At 40.4% G+C, this 16,607-nt stretch overlaps 1 protein-coding gene across 3 annotated transcripts in view; it reads right to left on the reverse strand.

Moving 5' to 3' along the window:
* The window catches only part of ctnnd2a (catenin (cadherin-associated protein), delta 2a), a 338,809-nt gene that overhangs the window by 7,639 nt on the left and 314,563 nt on the right, over positions 1 to 16,607 (reverse strand). For all 3 annotated transcript variants that reach the window (XM_074693201.1, XM_074693199.1, XM_074693200.1), the window contains one exon: positions 3,765 to 3,891. In XM_074693201.1, coding sequence (XP_074549302.1) covers positions 3,765 to 3,891 — 127 coding nt within the window. The remainder of the gene's footprint in view (positions 1 to 3,764; positions 3,892 to 16,607) is intronic.

Genomic DNA, 16,607 nt, shown 5'->3' on the forward strand with positions numbered 1-16,607 from the left:
ACATGTTTGGTATTTCATTCCAACCAATTGACACCTCTGCAGTGAATCCTGTGAAGGTGGACTCTGACAACCTGTCACAGACACCTCCCTGGATGGTGTCATCACTCTTGGTAACAGATACCGCAGGGATCTGGATGGTAACTATGTAAAAGCCCAGGAGACTAGTTCTATCAGCGCAGTCACAGCAGAACCATGTGGGGACCCTGATGAATGCAAAGGTCTCCCTCCCTCCCTCCCCCCATCCCTCTTGCTTGCTTGCTTCTCTTGCAGCCTTCAGCCTCTACTCCTCCTCCCTGTCTCCTCCACAGTTTCACCACTCGCTCCCGCTCTTTCTCCCCCTGCACGCCATCATTACTCCTTCTGCTTTGATCCATCTCTAAGGGCCGGATTGCAGACTGGAGCATATGCAGAGAGGAGATACAGATGCAAGTGTGTGTGTGTGTGTGTGTGTGTGTGTGTGTGTGTGTGTGTGTGTGTGTGTGTGTGTGTGTGTGTGTGTGTGTGTGTGTGTGTGTGTGTGTGTAAAGACTGAAAGATCAGAGAGAGGTGAGAAGAAAGTAGGATTACTGCATAAAGGAGGATGATAAGAATGAAACGAGTGAACAAGAAGAGGAAGAAAAAAGGAAGGAGGGAGGAGAGGAGTCCAGAGAGGGGAGGGGCAGCAGAGAACATGGGAGTAATTTCCCATCTTCTCCTCTTTATCCCACCTCCTCCTCTCCGACACAGACATACACAGATTTCTCTCCTTAAATTCAATGACAGTGGACAAAGTCACATCCTCATCCTTCACTTCCTGCTCAGCGCACTCACCATCTCTCAGTCCCTAATTCCTTCTGCATCCATGCCTTTTCTCTTTATCTCCTCCTCTGTTTATCTCTCCCTTCTCTTTCTCTCTCTTCTTTCTCCCCAACACACACACAAAAACACACAAACCACTCTCCCTCCCTAACTCTCTCTTAGCTGGGTCCTTGAAGACCTCTCTAAGCCGGGAGGAAGGAAAAGTACTTTTCTGCCTCATCAGCTTGCTAAGCCCGGTGTGGAGAAAGCACAGCTAAAGGCTCCTCTTCGACTGATGCTAACAGCTAATGCTAATACGCCCTTTGCTTGGCATGAAGGCCAACGGGCTCAAGCTAAAGGCTAAAGATAATCATACTTTACAGGATGGGGGCCTGTGGTTGGGCACTGATGCTAACAGCTGCAGTATAAACCCCTGATATAAAGACTACTAGAGCAGTCAGTGTTAGAGGCTGATATCTTAATTATACATCATTATTATTCCTATGTGTCCTGTAAAGTGCGCATTCACATACATGTTCATTTCTCAATATTTATATTATAGTCACACTTCATTTAAAAGCAAACCATTCTAGATTTTCAACTTGTTGATACAAACGCATACCATCTATGAAAAATTAAGACACACAATTAACGGGGAGCATGATCTTCTGAAAAAATAAGATACAGGTTGGATCTTTCATGACATGACCTAAGCCATGTTGGAATAGATACCACTTTAATATGAATGACACTCATATTCTATGCTGGCAGGACAGGCGAAAGTGGGAGTCACACTCAAACATGCTACATGCAGTCCACGTTTTAAAAGCTGGTGTGAAAAGCCAAACAGAAGTTAAATCTTAGCAATAAATTCTAGTCAGGTCAGCAAACAGCTAAATTTGCTCTGTAACAGGGGGACAAGGTGAGCCTGTTGTATGAAAGGTACAAAGAGGAAAAAAACATATTACTTATTCAAACCCGAAAAAAAACAAACAAACTACAAAATAATTTCTGTTTTCTTTTAAGACTCACTGTACCTCCTAAGAGGAGAGATTTAGAATATTTCTGATCCACCTTTAGCAGAAAGTGAATGAGAATGATGGTCCTCTTTTTTCAGTATATTAAGAGAGGTCCAAAGCTCTGGTAAACAATAAGGGTTCGGTATTGATACCAACGCCTTCTTGATTCTGCTTATCAATCTGGTTCTTTATCAATTCCTCTTGTGAATACTTTGTGTACAAATAGTAGCTTGACAATTTTTTTGTGTCAACAACATTTTATGAAGTTTATAAGTAAATAAATATAAAATTGGTCACTGGATCTGGATATCTTTGGACTTTAATAAATAAAAAATAAGTAAAAATTGCACATCATAGGACATTGATGTATTGTTTTGCTATACGTTGTTGACTGAAGTAGGCCATCTCGTGTCTTGAAGTGGTTATAGCATTATTCTGAGTAGTTTGGAACCTTGCTGTAGTTATGAAGCGAGTCTTGAGCTTGCACAAAACTTTTCTTTCATTTGCTTGTTAGTATTTTGAAATCGGGAGTTCTAAGTATTTTTTTTTAAAAGACTAAAAATGATATGTTTCTCTGATGAAAGTAAAAATTCTGTTGTAAAACCAAAGTTATACCAATAATTGCCACCTCCTTGTATATAAATGCAATTTCCCATATACCTTTTGCAAGCTAACACTATCTTTGTTCAAATCTTTTTTGATAAATATGGAAATTTATATCATGTTGAATGTACAAACAGGAATCTCTTGTGAGACAGTAATGTACCTTTCTTTGTACCTTTCTTTGTGTATTCAATCCTCCAGTGAAACTTCAAGCAGAAAATCCTGAATCAGAATTTTCTTGGGAAACTGTTGTCAGATTGCTAAGCTAAGATTGCTGTGTCAGACTAGACAAAGTAAGGTCTGGCAGCTCCGACACAGAATCAATAAAGGAATTGTTAAGCATAAAGGCTAAAGATACAGATTGATTGAAACTTTTCTTATTTTTCTTAAAAGGAACCATTTCACGTCCTTTGTGAAGATTTGAAGCATGGAGAAACTTCTACCCCAACTTTGTGCAGTAAGTCACAGAAAATCTGTCTCATACTGACAACAAGACTCCATAAAGTCATGGTAATGACAGAACCTTTTCCACAGGAATAAATGTAAAAACATAATGCAATACGTTTTGTTTGGCTTCAATTTAATCCAACAAACATCTAAAAAATTGAGTTATAAAATTAAGAGTATTTGCTGGGAAAGTTGTTTATTCTTTCAAACTCAGACTGGCATTGAACAAGCTGTTTCCTTCTTTCTAATTTACTTCTACCCAAAGATGATTAAATATTGACAATAGCTTTTGAAATTAAAAAACAAATATGATAATTTTAATTAAATGTATGAAAGAAAGCAAGTAAACTCTCCTATTTCTGTACTATTACAATGTTAAGTCTATCAAACGTACTGCAAACAGAGATGAAAGTAAACCTGAACAGGACATCTGATATTAAAAAAACATTGAATAAGCCTTTGATCCTGCCCTTAATAAGGACAGAACTTTAAACCTTGATTGCATGCAGAGGACTGCTTATCAAAAAGCTCCTGCGTAATAATTTGCCTTTGATTACCTGTCTTTTACAGAAGAAACATTTAGCTGCCATTTCCCCTCTTCATTTCAAGAGGTGTTGACTGTCCAGTATGTCCCTGCTCCCTTTAGAGACACTTTTGCACCTGAACTTTACAAGACCCTAGTGACTGTGCTGAGCCAGAGTCATTGCCGTTAGAGATTACCCAAGCCTCAATTTAGATCAAAGTCAACTTTAACTCTGAATTTATATGTACCGCTACAGGAGGGGATTCCTACTTTGGAAAACTGTCCTTATTTGAAAAGGTCATGAACGGAAACTGGTTGTTTGAGTAGAGCAAAGGGCACACATGCACTCCTCATACATCATCACTGTGTTGTTGTGATTTCCATGTGCCTCTTACCAGAGCGGTTGTTTGGTGACGTCCTGACAGGGGAGACAGAGGGGGTTCTTGAAGAGGAGTAGGGCCTCTGTCTATCTCTCTCTATCGTTGAGGCGGAGCCCACAAAGTGATACTGGGAGTAACCGTCCTGTTTAACAGACAATAACAGACAAAAACAGAGAGGAGCATTAAGATATACATAAGAGATGTATAGCACAATCAATGATAACACAGTTAACCAACATTGTCAAAGATATGAATTCATTTATCATTTACACCTAACCAGCATTGCATCTTTTATGATCATAGCTGCTAATATTAGATGAAATAAACACTCATTATTTTGTGATTTAACCTCCTTATGTGAAATGTGGCAGAATCATTAGATTTACTTTTAGGCTTGTCTTGAGAATAATGATGAAATGACTGTGGCCTGAGGAGCCACTGCACCCCAACCATCTCTGATGAGAAAAGGTGGGGCAAGATCCTGTCCTGCAATCCAGACAACACCTACAACAAAAGCTACTGACAACACCAACAAGTACAGCTCTAAGATGGGCTGGTCTTGCCTCATTGGGATATCCATTACCACATAAATTCACCATGAGACATCCCTCACAAATAATCTCCAAACTATGTTTCACCAAAGTTTACAGATAAAATGGACCATTCACAAACGTCACAGTTTGTCACCATACAAAGCTAAAAGCAACTTTTTCAAGCCAAAGCTTTTGGCACAAGTTCTCACAAATTCTTGTTACACAATTTGAAGAGAATGTGAGATGGCATGACCAAAGTTTTGGAATTTTTTGGAAACAAAGTCTCAATTTTCAGCAAATGAGACAGATCAAACTGACTGCAAAAGGTTCAAGGGGAAATGCTCTCTCTTTGGCTGTCTTCCACAGAAAAAGAGTTGTTTTTATACTTTCAGAACACTTTTCTTAAAACGACACATTTCTTTAGAAATGGATTGTCAAAGTTGTTTTTCTTAAGTTTAAAGCCTGTAACAGGCAAGTCAGAGATGTATTTTGGACCCTGATGCCCTGATAAACACAAAACACCCACACATGCATGCACCCAATGGCTGTCTACACATGACATATTAACACACCTGATCAAGACAGAGCTTAGTTAAAGCCCCATTGTCCTTGTAAAACAAATTAATACAACTAACAACTCACAAGGATAATTACTGTCAAGCCAATGACTTTGAATCTGTATTAGTTTAGCAGCGATTGGAGCAAAGCCCTTTTCATAAAAATGGATTATGAGAGTCAACAACAATCACAGAGCTGGAACCAAATTCAATTTAGCATTAGGATAATTGGGTACCCCTGAAAGCAAAGCACAAGCAGATGATATAAGATAATGGAGGCATTCTCCATCATAGCTGTGCTGTCTGCAGTGGGGAAGCAGGATGGACTGTTATGACTGTGAGTGGATAGGGAAAGAAATTACTTCAGTGGAGTTAGGCTGCTGAAGAGGAGACAGAGGGGAGGAGAATGAGAGGACTGAGGGATGGAGGAGATGAGGCAGAAAGAAAGTAAGGACAGAGCAGAAGCTGAGAGAGACAAAAGATGACAGAATGTAATGAGTGTGAGGAGGAGGAGGAGGAGGCCGATGGAGGGAGAGGAATGACAGGAGAGTAAAGATAGCAAGAGGAGGAGAGAGGTAACGAGAAGGAGGAGTGCAGTTGGAGAGGTAGCGGGAGCCAGGAGGAAAAAAGTAGGCTGGAGAAGTCTCATGTCGTCCCCCGACTCCTATTTCCTGGCACATCACCGAGGACTAATAGAAAGCTGGATCCTCTGACACACAGTAGTTCAAAGGTAACTCACTCCATCCCTCCCTCCTCTCCAGCTCATCTATTTATCCCCCACTTCCTCCCTCTTCTAACACACCTTGTTTCACATTCTCTTTCTCCTTCTCCTCCCCAACACATCTCATTACAGAGCATGTAACCTCCTTATGGTACACCGCTGCCACTGTGCAATTGGACGCTGTCAGACTGTTGTGCCGATCAAATGAACACAGTCACTGAATATTGAATGATGGATGTATTTTGCAGAGTGATGTATGCAGTCTGCTGTCTATAATGTGGCTCACAGGGGTCCTCATCGGGGCCTGCTCAGGAAAATGAAGGAAAGTTTAACTTATGATTGGCGGCTGTGACTCAGTGATGGAGTGGAGTGACTCCCAGATGGAAGTTTGGGGGTTTGATCCCTGGCTCCAGCACACTGTTAAAGTGTCCTTAGGCAAGGCACTGAAGGCTGTAATGTATCTGTTCAGATATCCAGGTGTGGGCAACTACAAATTAGATCCTTGCACACACACTACATTGGAAGGCCAACATCAGGGGTGTGAAATTTCTCCCTTATAATTATCTATTATAATCAATGATCTAATTTATAGTCTGTTTATATTACACATTGTTTATGCTGTGTTCAGACATTCCCTGAAGTTCTGAAAACTCTGAAATTTGCAGGTTGGATTATGACAATTAGCCACATTTTCCCTGACTTAACCCCCAAATTTTTCTGCCAGACCACAAGTTAAATGTCTGAAAGAAGTGGAGTCAAGCTAATGTTAACACAGCAGGTTAAAGTCACCTCAGGAAAGTGGCATGGGGTAATGAAGCCCAGATCATGTGACCGGTAAGCAGCTGATGTGATTTTTTTCATGCATATAAAGATACTTTTTACTTCTTCTCCTGCATCTTCTTTCCCACACATTCACTCACAGCTTCCTTTTAACGCCAAGTCCTGTCTCCTTGGGGTCGGGCCGTCATGAAATGTTGAAGAGATTTTTGGTAGTGCATGTGTGAAGAGTTCTTAATGTTGTACTCACCATCATCTTGCATAACAGTGCATCTTTTTCCTGCACCTTCTAACATATTTTGTTTGAAAATTCTCATTTTAATCTTAACTGCTTTAACTTTCCTGTAAGTATGAGTACAACTGTTAAAGAAGGTTCCACTTTGTTCTACTTCTGGACAAGTTGCATTTTCTCCAAAAACTCTGAGATGAATTCTTTGGATGTGTGAGCTTGGCAGAAAAGCTCGTTTAGATGCTCGTTATAAAATAAATGTTGCAATATATTTCATATTTATCTTTCAACATAAATTATACTAACTCTATGCCTTGACATTATTTTTTTTTATTCCCTTGAGCTGCTGTAAGTGTTATGACTGTGAGTCATATATTGGTAGTGTAGTTATTATGTATGTTTATGACAGTTGTTCTCTCTCCCTTGCTGGGGTTTGTGCTGTCGTCCTGTCACGTGTCTCTTTCTCTGAGCTGTGTTTTAGGTAGCTGTTAGTGACTCAAAGACGGCTAACGTCGCCAGATTTGAAACAGGGACTCTTGAAAGCTGCTTCACTCCTCTTCCACTCTATATAAACCCTTACAAACATTGTAAATATATTCTTTGTAGCAGTGGAGAGAGAGATCTTTTCTTTTTTGACATTTTTTCTCTATTTTCCGTTTGACTCATGGGCGGTCCGGTGGTGCCGTAGATATCATTGTTATCTAACAGTAAGAAGGTTCCTGGTTTAAACTCCTGGCTGTACATGTGTCTTTCTGTGATGAGTTTGTTCTCTCTGTGCATGTGTGGGGTCTCTCCTGGTTCGCCAGCTTCCTCCCACAGTTCAAAGACACACTAACCGAGTTGATTCATCACTCTAAACTGCCCGTAGGTGTAATTATGCATAAATGGTTGTCTGTCTTTACATATTGTCTCTGTGATTGGCTGGTGACTTGTCCAAAGTGTGCATCATAACAGCTGGAACCAAAGACTGTATTTAGAGTGGACAGCGTGGTGCTGCCATTTATCATTGAACAGCCATTGTAGCAGGTGTGAAGCCAGAGTCTGCACAATAGAGACAATGAGGGATTCTGGGAGAACCTGAGTGGAGCTTGGTGACAAATATAATAATTATTTTTTCTTCTTTCGAGAGTCTAATCACTTCTTGACTCTACCTCCTGATATATTTTGCAATCGCCGGAAAAAATACATAACAACGGCAGTTGTCAATCATCATTAAATGTTACGTAAAGCTTTGTTTTTAACCTCATATAGCTAATGAAAACAAAACTTTTCAGAAAAACAGAGACTTGAATACAAGACAGCCAAATGATAGCTTCAAATCATCACAACGGACGTGAGAAACTTTTCTACAAGGAGTATTGATTTTTAAAAATTTGACCACAGCCCATCTGGAATGACTGTAAAGCCAGATTTTTTAACCTATAGTGCAGCCAGCCACCAGGGGGAGCAGTTTTTGTGGAGACCTCACTTCAAGCTGAGCAAGTGGACGTCCATTGATTTTTACAGTCTATGGCTGGAACAAGCTCCACCCTCAACAACCCCAAAAGGGAAAAAACAGGAAAGATGATGGACAGATGTTTGGATCAGCATGTTCTACTTTTATTGTTTTAAGAAATAAAAGTTTTGTTGTTTCAGGTGCTTTGTTTATTGTTTTTGGAACTTATCCTCCTCCTATTTTTCTTTTTTGCCTCAAAAACAAACTCAAGTGGTGATGATTGCATAATCAGAACATTGGTTCACCTTGGGAGTGAGAAAAAGAAGAGTGGGGTTTCTTTTATGCCGCGCTCTGGTTTTCCTTTGGTGAGGTACTGTATAGCAAAAGTATCTAACAATGCATTTCTGTATCAGCATACTCCAGTTTCAAGTGGAGTCTAAATGAAGAAACAGAAACCAAAAGCCCTCATACTTCAGGCAAACTTGGTATGTGAAACTGATAAATTTTAGTTGATTTTAACAAGATTTGATGAGCACTTATGAGTATTTGTGGCCCAGAAAGCCTGTCAGTGAAGTAAAACTGATACAAGGAGTCTGTGTCATAGTTTTGTATAAGACTCAACAGTAAAAAACTGTATGACATTGTACCAGTTTTATTCATATGAGAAGATAAAGCTTGTTTAGTATGAGTGTGTAACATCATATCCTCACACAGATCAAGATGAACCTGCTTTCTGCAGGGAGGATTTGTAACATATTATCCTCCCAGTTTTCCTTCTCTTCCTTCTCTCTTTAACTCTCTCTGATAGTCCTTTAGGCCTTACAGTAAAAGTGAGAAGAGAAAAAAAACGAGTTGCCAGGCAACTATTCTGCCTGTTGCTCTACCCATCACTGGATGGTTAGTTGAAGGTCGCAGGACTGCGAGGTAAAAAGCGATTACAGTGCCAACAAATGAGGTGTAGGAGTGTGTGTGTGTGAGTGTGTGTGAGGAAGCACTCATGCCAGACAGCAATTATGGCAAAAATTGTAAAAGGTTACACATGATGGGTGCTGGGTCCCCTCTGGCTCTCACATTGTCACCTCTTCAGTCCTTCAGTTCACTCATTTCACACTCAGATTATCAGATTAACAGTCGGGAGCGTTTCACCTACACATTATCCACCCATCCCTTACAGGAATAATGCAGGTCTAACCTTTGCATTCTTTACTTTGCTTGCTTGTGCTTCTGCTAAATTAAGAATTGACCTTTACTCCATGGTTGCATTTATTTTTCCACAGCTCAGAACACTGTGGGAGTGCGCCGCAGCCTTGCCTCTCTGTCTTCCTAAAATACTGTTGTTAGCCTTCACTGAGACAGGCTATCACAACAGCCTTCTCTGTGCCTCTCTGTCTGACACAGGTGAACATCAGAGAGAGACCAGAGCAAAACACAGAGGCAGCTTCTGAGGCCTGGGGTTGGTTTGATGTCGACTTAAGTATTTCAAACACTCGTCTCTTTCTGGCTGTCATTTCTTGTTAACGCTGGATTGCAGTGGATGATGGTTTAATTTCAGCTCCCTCTAGACAAAAGAGCATCTCATTAACAGCACATCCAGACAGAAATCGTCATCAGTTTTAATGTGAAACTTACACATCAAATACTTATAAAGTACCTGAAAAACATCGACTGCAGATTGAGTTAGGCTGCATTCATCACAATCAGACGGTCAAACTTTCACAGGAACAAAGCACAGGGCTGACTTGAGGTCCTATAGGCAGTTGCTTGCAAATTTCATGAAAACTTTCTGCCATGTTGACAACTTCAATTCATCTGTTTTATTTCTTTATTATCAGTCACAGCCATCTCTCTGTCACACTCACTTGTTACACACAGTCTGTTATAGGGCTGCACGATTATCGCAATAGCAATCGCAATCGCAATCGCAATGTCAGCACATGCAATTCAGATTTTTCTCCATGATAACCAAGCAAGTCTGTAGACTCATCATGACACAACTTTTTTTATTAAATCACAAGCACAATCGCAATCGCAATATTGTCCACCTAATCGCAAATCGCACCTTTTCCCCAAATCGTGCAGCACTAGTCTGTTATCAGTTGCAGCTATGAACAGTATGAAAACACGGATGTAGTCTGAGTAATATTAGTTTCTTAAGAGTTGTTAAAACATCCAAAGATGGCAGCTGCTGTATTGGAATAGCCTGCTGCTACAGACTAACTTTTACTCTAGACAGGCGAAACGAGGTGGAGAGCTGGGGCAGGCCTTTCTGTATCAAACTGTAATCATGTTGTAAAAACACTCTAACATCGGTCACATCAGGGATCTCATGGCTTTTGCACCCAGCCTCGAGTGGACCCTCAAGAAAATGTAGCTTTTTATACTTTTGCTTCAATTCCAGGACCAGAGGTTGCGGCTGCGTTATGGCAGGATCAGGAGAGACATGACAGGACATTCAGTGATGAGAACTACTGCTGCCACTTTTTAGCTTGTGTGCCATGCTCCCTAAACCCAAAGCATACCTTAAAGTCCATGTAAAGCAAATTGAGACATTTTCATCTAAACACATTGAAAAGGTCATACATGTTTTCCTTAAAACATGGAAAAGGTTTTTAACCATTTAGGGTTTAATTGTGGAGCTACACTCACAAACTGGGTTTCAAAATTTCTGTGTTCAGAATTTAATGGGTGGGTCAGAAATCATAGCCACGTTACTTAACAGGGCCATCATTCCCATAACCCTGCCCCTGCTGCTGATGTGGTATAAATAGGTTCAGCGTTGTTAGCTTAGGTGGTTTTCCCACTCACTCTCGGGTCTTGGATATCATTTGTTCCTACCAGGCTGTGAGGAACATGGCTGAGCACTGTCAGTGTCTGATTCAGTCAGATTGTGGCTCTGATGGCTCAAACAGGTAGGCTGGGTCCTATCATAGACTGTATATAGAGTGGACAGCTTGCCTTTATTTATGGTTTTGAAGCCAAAATACCCCTGTCACAGGCGCCACCATTCTAGCAGTTGTGCAGCCAAAGTCTGCGCAGTAGAGACAATGAGGGATTCTGGGAGAATCTGAGTGGAGTTGGGTGACAAAAATAATAATATTTTTTTTCTTACGAGAGTCTTATCACTTCTTGACTCTACCTCCTGATATATTTTGCAATCGCCGGAAAAAATACATAACAACGGCAGTTGTCAATCATCATTAAATGTTACGTAAAGCTTTGTTTTTAACCTCATTTAACTAATGTAAACAAAACTTTTCAGAAAAACAGAGACTTGAATACAAGACTGTCGAATGATATCTTCAAATCATCACAACAATCGGACGTGAGAAACATTTCCACAAAGAGTATTGATTTTTAAAAATTTGACCACAGCCCATCTGGAATGGCTGGAAAGCCAAATTTTTTAACCTATACTGCAGTCAGCCACCAGGGGGAGCAGTTTTTGTGAAGACCTCACTTCGAGCCGAGCAAGTGGACCTCCATATTTTTTTTTTTTACAGTCTATGGGTCTGACCAATGAGGCTACTGGCGCTCGCTTCCATTGCTACTGTAGGTTTCGTTTTTGAACAGCACACGGAGGCGACTCCCCTCCTGTGTGTGTGTGGGCGTGGTTTCAGCACCTCGAACTGACGAACCCCCAGCATTCAACAGAAGGGAGAAGTGGTTGTTTTTCCATGATTTTGAGACTTTAATTTATATACTTAGAGTTTTTTTTTCTTTCAGGTTTGGCTCGGTGGTCAATAACATGTGTCTGCTGTGTGACAAACACATAATACAAGTGTATTGCTGCTATATTAAAACATTTACATGAAGATGACTTGTAAAGGGCTTTCTCTAGTCTTCTGATCACTTAAAGAGTTTTTAATCTATATTCATGTAATGTTTACACATTCACAACACATGGCTGAGCAAAATGATTACAGAGGCTGTTGTGTAGAATTCCTGTTAGTATTTACTAATTCATTCAGGTGCATTCACACACTGCTGGCTATGCCACCTGGGGCAATTAAGTGTCAAGTGTCTTGCTCAAGGACACTTCAACATATGGGTTGTGGGTGAAGCTAACCTTCTGATTGAAATATGACCCCATCACTGAACCACAGCTTCCCCAGAAATATAACCGCGGAGCTCATTGAGCAAACATTGACATTATGGGTGGACTGAAAAGTTCCTGATTCCTACCAGAATCTAGATTTTAAAAACTTAAAAACACCCCCAAAGAAGCACTGCTGTGGGTTATTATGTTGTAAAATGTCATGAAATAAAAAAACAGTTCTCATAGAAACTGATCTTTTACTTGACACAAAAGATTGTAGACATGTTTTTTTCATGATACACAGTGAAAATGAAAGCACATGAAGCCTCTTGAACAGGGCGACATGTATGAAACTCACTCTTGGTTTCTTTCAAAATGTACAAAAGATCCTGCAAAACTAGGCTATGCAATCAATGACCCAACACACATACACTCACATTTCTCACTCAGTCATATCACACACACACACACACACACACACCCACACACTGAATTACACATCCCTGGAACATATTGTAAATCTGTCACACGTGTGACAAACACAACATATCTCTGACCCTGAACCCCATCTGTCATGCATGTGTGTATCTGTTTTGCTGATTTGTGTATGTGATGTGTCTAAGTGTATGAATGTGTGTGTGTGTGAGTGAGCAGGAGAGAGTCTGATTAAGTATCCAGACTAGATCATTTATCAAGAAATGAGGCACGGCAGCTCTGCAGAAATTACAGAGTGAACAGTGATATGACAAAGTGTAATGGTGTGAATATACAGTCTAAAATCCAGTGTTTAGTGTGTGTGTGTGCGTGTGTGTTTGTTTGTGTGTGAGCCTATATGTGAGTAAGTGATACAGGGGATTTAATCCTTCTGGTCCTATTAAGAAAAGGTTTATTTACAAAGTGACCATGTTTGAAGTCCTTGTTTTCTATAAAAATCCCTTGTTGAACAGTATCGCACATTTGTTGTTTACTTGAAAAGATGACCCATTGCCTCCCTCCCAGGAAATGTAGATCAACACTACACACGCACGCACACACACACACACACACACACACACACACACACACACACACACACACACACACACACACACACACACACACACACACACACACACACACACACACACACACACACACACACACACACACAGAAAGAGGACACATACTGTCAAATAATCCAAATAAACTTGGGTAAAAGTAGAGTTTTACTGCACTCTGGAGACTATTATACATGATTTATCTTAAAGTCAACGCTACTGTTGCTACAAACAGATTTTGGCTTTGGTTTATTAATGACTGCCGCACCACTGATCTTTTGAGTCATCTCAGATGCTATTTACATACAGAGTAACTGTTTATTTACAAGCGCTCAACTTCTGCATTTTAGTGCCTTCAAGAAGTGCCGGGCAGCCCAGCTCCTCAGCTCTGTTGATATTCTTTCTTCCTTCTTGCCTCGTTCACTGCTCCCAGGGCACTGCCGTAGGAAGTGATTAACTCTTCTCACTGCAGTTTGACAAAAACACACGATTTCAAAGACACAAATACACACAAGTGCGCATAGGCAAACCTACATACTCGTGTACCCACACCTATAACTTCTGCACAGTTTGAAAGCGTGTTGGAAAATGCTCTCATTACTTCAAAACTTCAAAGCAAACAACTCTTTGCCAACATTGCTCAAATTGACTCATTATTGACCCCACGCTTTTTCGCCTCTTTCCCAAACTACACACACACACGCGCACACACACACATATATATATATATAACTCAGGGATGCTTGTTTTCAAACAGCAAAAATTTCAAGAACTCACTTTCCTTCCTCACTTCGCTCCTCTTTTCTCCCCTCTCTTTCTTTTCTCCCCTCTTTGCTTTTGCTCACAAACATTCTGCAGAGACACCCAGCTTCACTCTCTCCTAAATTTTATGCTAATCCATGTTTGGATTGGAGGCTAACAGGATTTTTTGCTTGCACCTAACGCCCATGACCTAATACGAAAAGCGGGGATACCAGCGATGGAGTCATTTATTTCCAGCTCTGGACTTGGATGATAAAGTCAAGAGTGGATCCGCTAATGAAACGATTTTCAGTTTTAAAATTAGGGCTGGCTTTGTTGCTAGCTAAGCTGTATCCATACAACTCATAGAGAGAGCAGTCGGGTATGGCGTCCATTGGCCCTCCAAAGTTTTTAGTGTTATTTTTTGTTGCATATTGAGCAGCTTAAGCAGCCAAACTTTTTATGATGGATGTATTTAAAAGTGTCTTTGATTTCAATCTCACTGCATCATAAGATTGTGGTCATGTAATGAAGTTCAGGAAAATGAATTAGGATGAAACTGAAGTTTTAAGACAGGACAAACTGCAGATGATATCTTGTTTCAATTTACGGATGATGGATGAGGTTTTCTGTCATTGCAGATTGGGAAAGTCTCATCTTTCACTAACTTTTACTTCTCTCTCTTTGAAATGATTGTTTACATCAAATTGGATCAAATGAGACAGATGCAAAACTAATTTTGTTGTTCCATCAATCTTAGGAAGTGTTTCCCTTCTCATATGCCTTTCTTTATTAAATCAAAGTCAAACAAATATGGGCCACTTCAGGCAAAATAGGTGAGGTAAAAGTTAGACAAACAAATTATCCGAAAGATAAAAAGCGAGGCCTGGCCGGGCTGCTGTGGAAAGCCAATGTCCTTCATGTCTGGATCAGTGGAGTGTTATTCCATCCAGTCGAGTGTAATGCTATCCAGTGGCAATGATTAGAGAAGTGTGAAGCAGATGAGGCTCCAAGGGGCCACATGGGGATACTGTTCAGAGTAATACCGGGTATGAGGGGATGACGAATGAAGAGAGGGACACAGTCGTCAGGATGAGGCGAACGCTCTTTGATGCCACGGGGCAGCCTGTCCTGAAGTGACTGCAGCAACAGTCAGAAAGTCTGCGGTTCGGACAGAAGTCCCACTCTGAAATCATTACCACGCAAGGAAGTCACCGAGTTTAAACTAATCCTGAGTCAAATACTTTTTGTTTTCCTCTCAAAACACAACCCCAACAAATACGTCTGTGGTTTGAAAGATGCTTCTTTATGTAAGTTTCAGTGCTTTATACAAGGACAGCTAGGTTTTGTTTTTCAAGCTTTTCTAAAGTTTGACAACAGCTTTGAGATCTAGAGTTCAGGTCCTTGAAACTCAAGTGTGAAATTCCACAGCTTTTTATCAGAGGAAAATAACACAAGATGAAACTTCTTGTTAAAGTGCGTCATCAGAATCAGAATCAGAAATACTTCATGTTCATGTTGCTGTAGTTATATAATTTTATCTTCTTCTGTAAAGATTCTACCTGAGGTGTTGGCTTGGCCTTGGGTCCTTTGCCTCAAGTCATTTTCCCTTTCTCTGTCAGTTCCCTCCTCTATCAACTGACATAAAATGCCCCCAAAATAAACATACTGAATATAAGACAACCCTACTGATAGAGAAAGTGTTTGCCCTTCCAAAACTAGGGCTTTGACTAAATATAGCATCACTCTGCGATCATTTGTTGTGTGTATTGCATTGCAATGGGGTGAGATAACACTCGTGAATATACATTAGCTTGTGTAAGCATGAAGTTTAAATGCATCACTACCGTAATGACTGTTTTTTCTCCACACAGAGGAGAAAAAAACTCATTCAAAGCCAAGGACACCTTCCTGGAATGAGTTGCTTTTATGTCTAAATATCTGGTGGAAACTTGTTGATTACTCTTTAAAAGTTTTTGTGCAGAACGGCACACAACCTTGATGGCAAAAATAAGAATCACTCAACACCACTCATTATTGGCGAGTTAAAGGAACAGAATGTCTGTCAGCACTTTTAATCAAGTTGCAAGTGTGCCCGGGAATTTTTCATGAAAAGGAAAGAAAACAAAAGAGCTTGAGGAGGTAAAAGTGGGCTTCATCAGTGAGTGTGTGTGTGTGTGTGTCTGTGTGTGAGTGGAAGAGAAAGACAGAGATAAAAGAGTGTCTCTGAGTGCGAACAGTTCACAAACTAATCATCATTTCTCTAGACCTTCTACAGTTTTCTGACTTTCTGCTTGCTTCTGCCATTCTTCCTCAGCTTCACTCCAGCTATTAATAAGCAAGTGTTTCCTGATAGCCCGCAGCATTAACATCATCCACACTTTATGATGGGCTAAAAAACCATCAGGCCTTTGTTAGGTAGTGTTTGTGTGTATCCACAGAAAAAAAAGAGGCTAGAGACTAACAAAGTTATTGATCCTCCTGCCTCTGTAAACACTGTTGCTCAGTTGTGATGGTGCCCAGCAGAATCCCATCATTCTTTTGTTTGGAGGAGGTTATGGCTAACCTTAAGGCGAGAGTGCACACACAGACACAAAAACACATATATACTGCACAGGACTCAACCTGAAGCAATACAACACTAAAGAACCTGCAAAATAAATCCCTGAAAGGCGTGTCTTGGTTACCTCTCAATTTTTACTTCATCTCCTCAATTTTTTAGGACATCACAGTGAGTCTTTCAATTTCATGACCTAAACAGAGCTATTTTCTGTTGATCTGTTTATTAACCA

This window comes from Halichoeres trimaculatus, unplaced genomic scaffold (genome assembly GCF_033239565.1).
Source record: "Halichoeres trimaculatus isolate MK-OKI-2021-1 unplaced genomic scaffold, fHalTri1.1 fHalTri1_scaffold_18, whole genome shotgun sequence".
NCBI classification, from domain to species: Eukaryota; Metazoa; Chordata; class Actinopteri; order Labriformes; family Labridae; genus Halichoeres; species Halichoeres trimaculatus.